At 40.7% G+C, this 1,348-nt stretch overlaps 2 protein-coding genes across 2 annotated transcripts in view; one reads left to right on the top strand and one right to left on the bottom strand.

The window, feature by feature from the left end:
• Positions 1-753, bottom strand: part of LOC107709090 (alkaline ceramidase 2-like) — a 4,232-nt gene extending 3,479 nt beyond the window's left edge. The window contains exons 1-2 of the mRNA XM_016513493.1: positions 641-753; positions 398-512 (exon numbers count right to left, since the gene is read on the bottom strand). Of these exons, the coding sequence (XP_016368979.1) occupies positions 398-512; positions 641-745 (220 nt within the window). The 5' untranslated portion in view covers positions 746-753. The remainder of the gene's footprint in view (positions 1-397; positions 513-640) is intronic.
• A 160-nt stretch (positions 754-913) lies between these two features.
• The window catches only part of LOC107709091 (bifunctional dihydrofolate reductase-thymidylate synthase-like), a 4,574-nt gene continuing 4,139 nt past the window's right edge, over positions 914-1,348 (top strand). The window contains exon 1 of the mRNA XM_016513494.1: positions 914-971. Within this exon, the coding sequence (XP_016368980.1) occupies positions 935-971 (37 nt within the window). The 5' untranslated portion in view covers positions 914-934. The remainder of the gene's footprint in view (positions 972-1,348) is intronic.

Below are 1,348 nucleotides of genomic sequence, written 5' to 3'. Positions count from 1 at the left end.
ATAAATAAAATCAGAAAGTATAAATTATATATTAGCTATATTTAATATATGAAACCTATACAGCTTATAACTTTAATAGAATAAAAATCTAAAATATTAACACAAACACAAATATATATATATATATGTTGTAATAGCAGAATAGCTCTGATTACAGGCTTCACATATTTAAGAGCAAACATTAATGTATTTTCTCTGAGATCAGGTATTTCCTTCAGTAGCCCTTCCTTCCTATTTTCTGATGACCTGCAATATTCCCGAAAAGGAGGAAGAGTGGGTTTCACAAAACTGCGACCTCCTAACCATACGTGCTGAAAAACAAGACCTCCAGCGCGCTTACGCAAGAAGTTACTGTCGGTCAGTCTAACAGCTGGCAAGAATAAGCGAAGAAACTTACCGACAACCACCAGCAGAGTCCATATCAGATAGATGCCGCTGTTGAAGTGCGTGGCGTACTGACGAAACAGACACATGAGGATCGGAGGCAAGACGAAGAACAGCACGTTGCTTATCTGAAACGAGACAGGACACTGGTAAACGCATGCAAAGCAGTCCTAAAGTTTACAGACTTCAGCTAGCAGCAGCTCATCTTGAGTGACACTGCAACTAAACACACAGACAGCAAAGAAGAGGGACGCACGGTGTTATAGAACTCCGCGATTCCGGGATAGATGAGATAATTCCCTTCACACCAGTCCACCTCCGAGCTGCCCGCCTGCAGCTGAGCCCACAGATGCGCGTCCATCGCTGTGCGTCGACAGCTTTAACGCACGCATGCGGAGACAGTTTGTTGTAATCAGTGATGCGTGTGTAGTCTTGTTATCTGAGCATGTCATCCTGCTGCCATCCAGTCCGAGTCTGATCCAGCTCTCCTGTGCCGCTCTCTGCCCTTCACTGACTGTACAATAACAACACAGCAACATGTGATTCGCGCATGCGCAGACCTGCGCTCGGATCAGCAAACAGGACAGATTAGTTTGGTTCATATTTACAGTCACATCTCACTAGTTGCCCAGGTACATTTGTGGTCTACAAGAGGATTCATGATATTATATATTACTTAGACCAAAGAAACTATATATATATACAGTGTTGGGGGTAACTCATTACAAGTAACGCGAGTTACGTAATCAGATTACTTTTTTCAAGTAACTAGTAAAGTAACGCATTACTTTTTAATTTACAAGAGAATATCTGAGTTACTTTTTCAAATAAGTAACGCAAGTTACTTTTTTTTTTCGAATGTATTGATTGACAGCTCTCCTGTCCCCATGTTGAGAGAAATCAGAAGATGTTACTGTAGTTCAAAATAAATATGAATATGCATTAATTAATCTCACTCACAAAA

The sequence above is a fragment of the Sinocyclocheilus rhinocerous genome, unplaced genomic scaffold (genome assembly GCF_001515625.1).
Source record: "Sinocyclocheilus rhinocerous isolate Xijiao unplaced genomic scaffold, SAMN03320098_v1.1 scaffold4462, whole genome shotgun sequence".
NCBI lineage: Eukaryota > Metazoa > Chordata > Actinopteri > Cypriniformes > Cyprinidae > Sinocyclocheilus > Sinocyclocheilus rhinocerous.
Note: the sequence above shows the minus strand (reverse complement) of the source record. Positions and strands in the feature narration are given on the sequence as shown.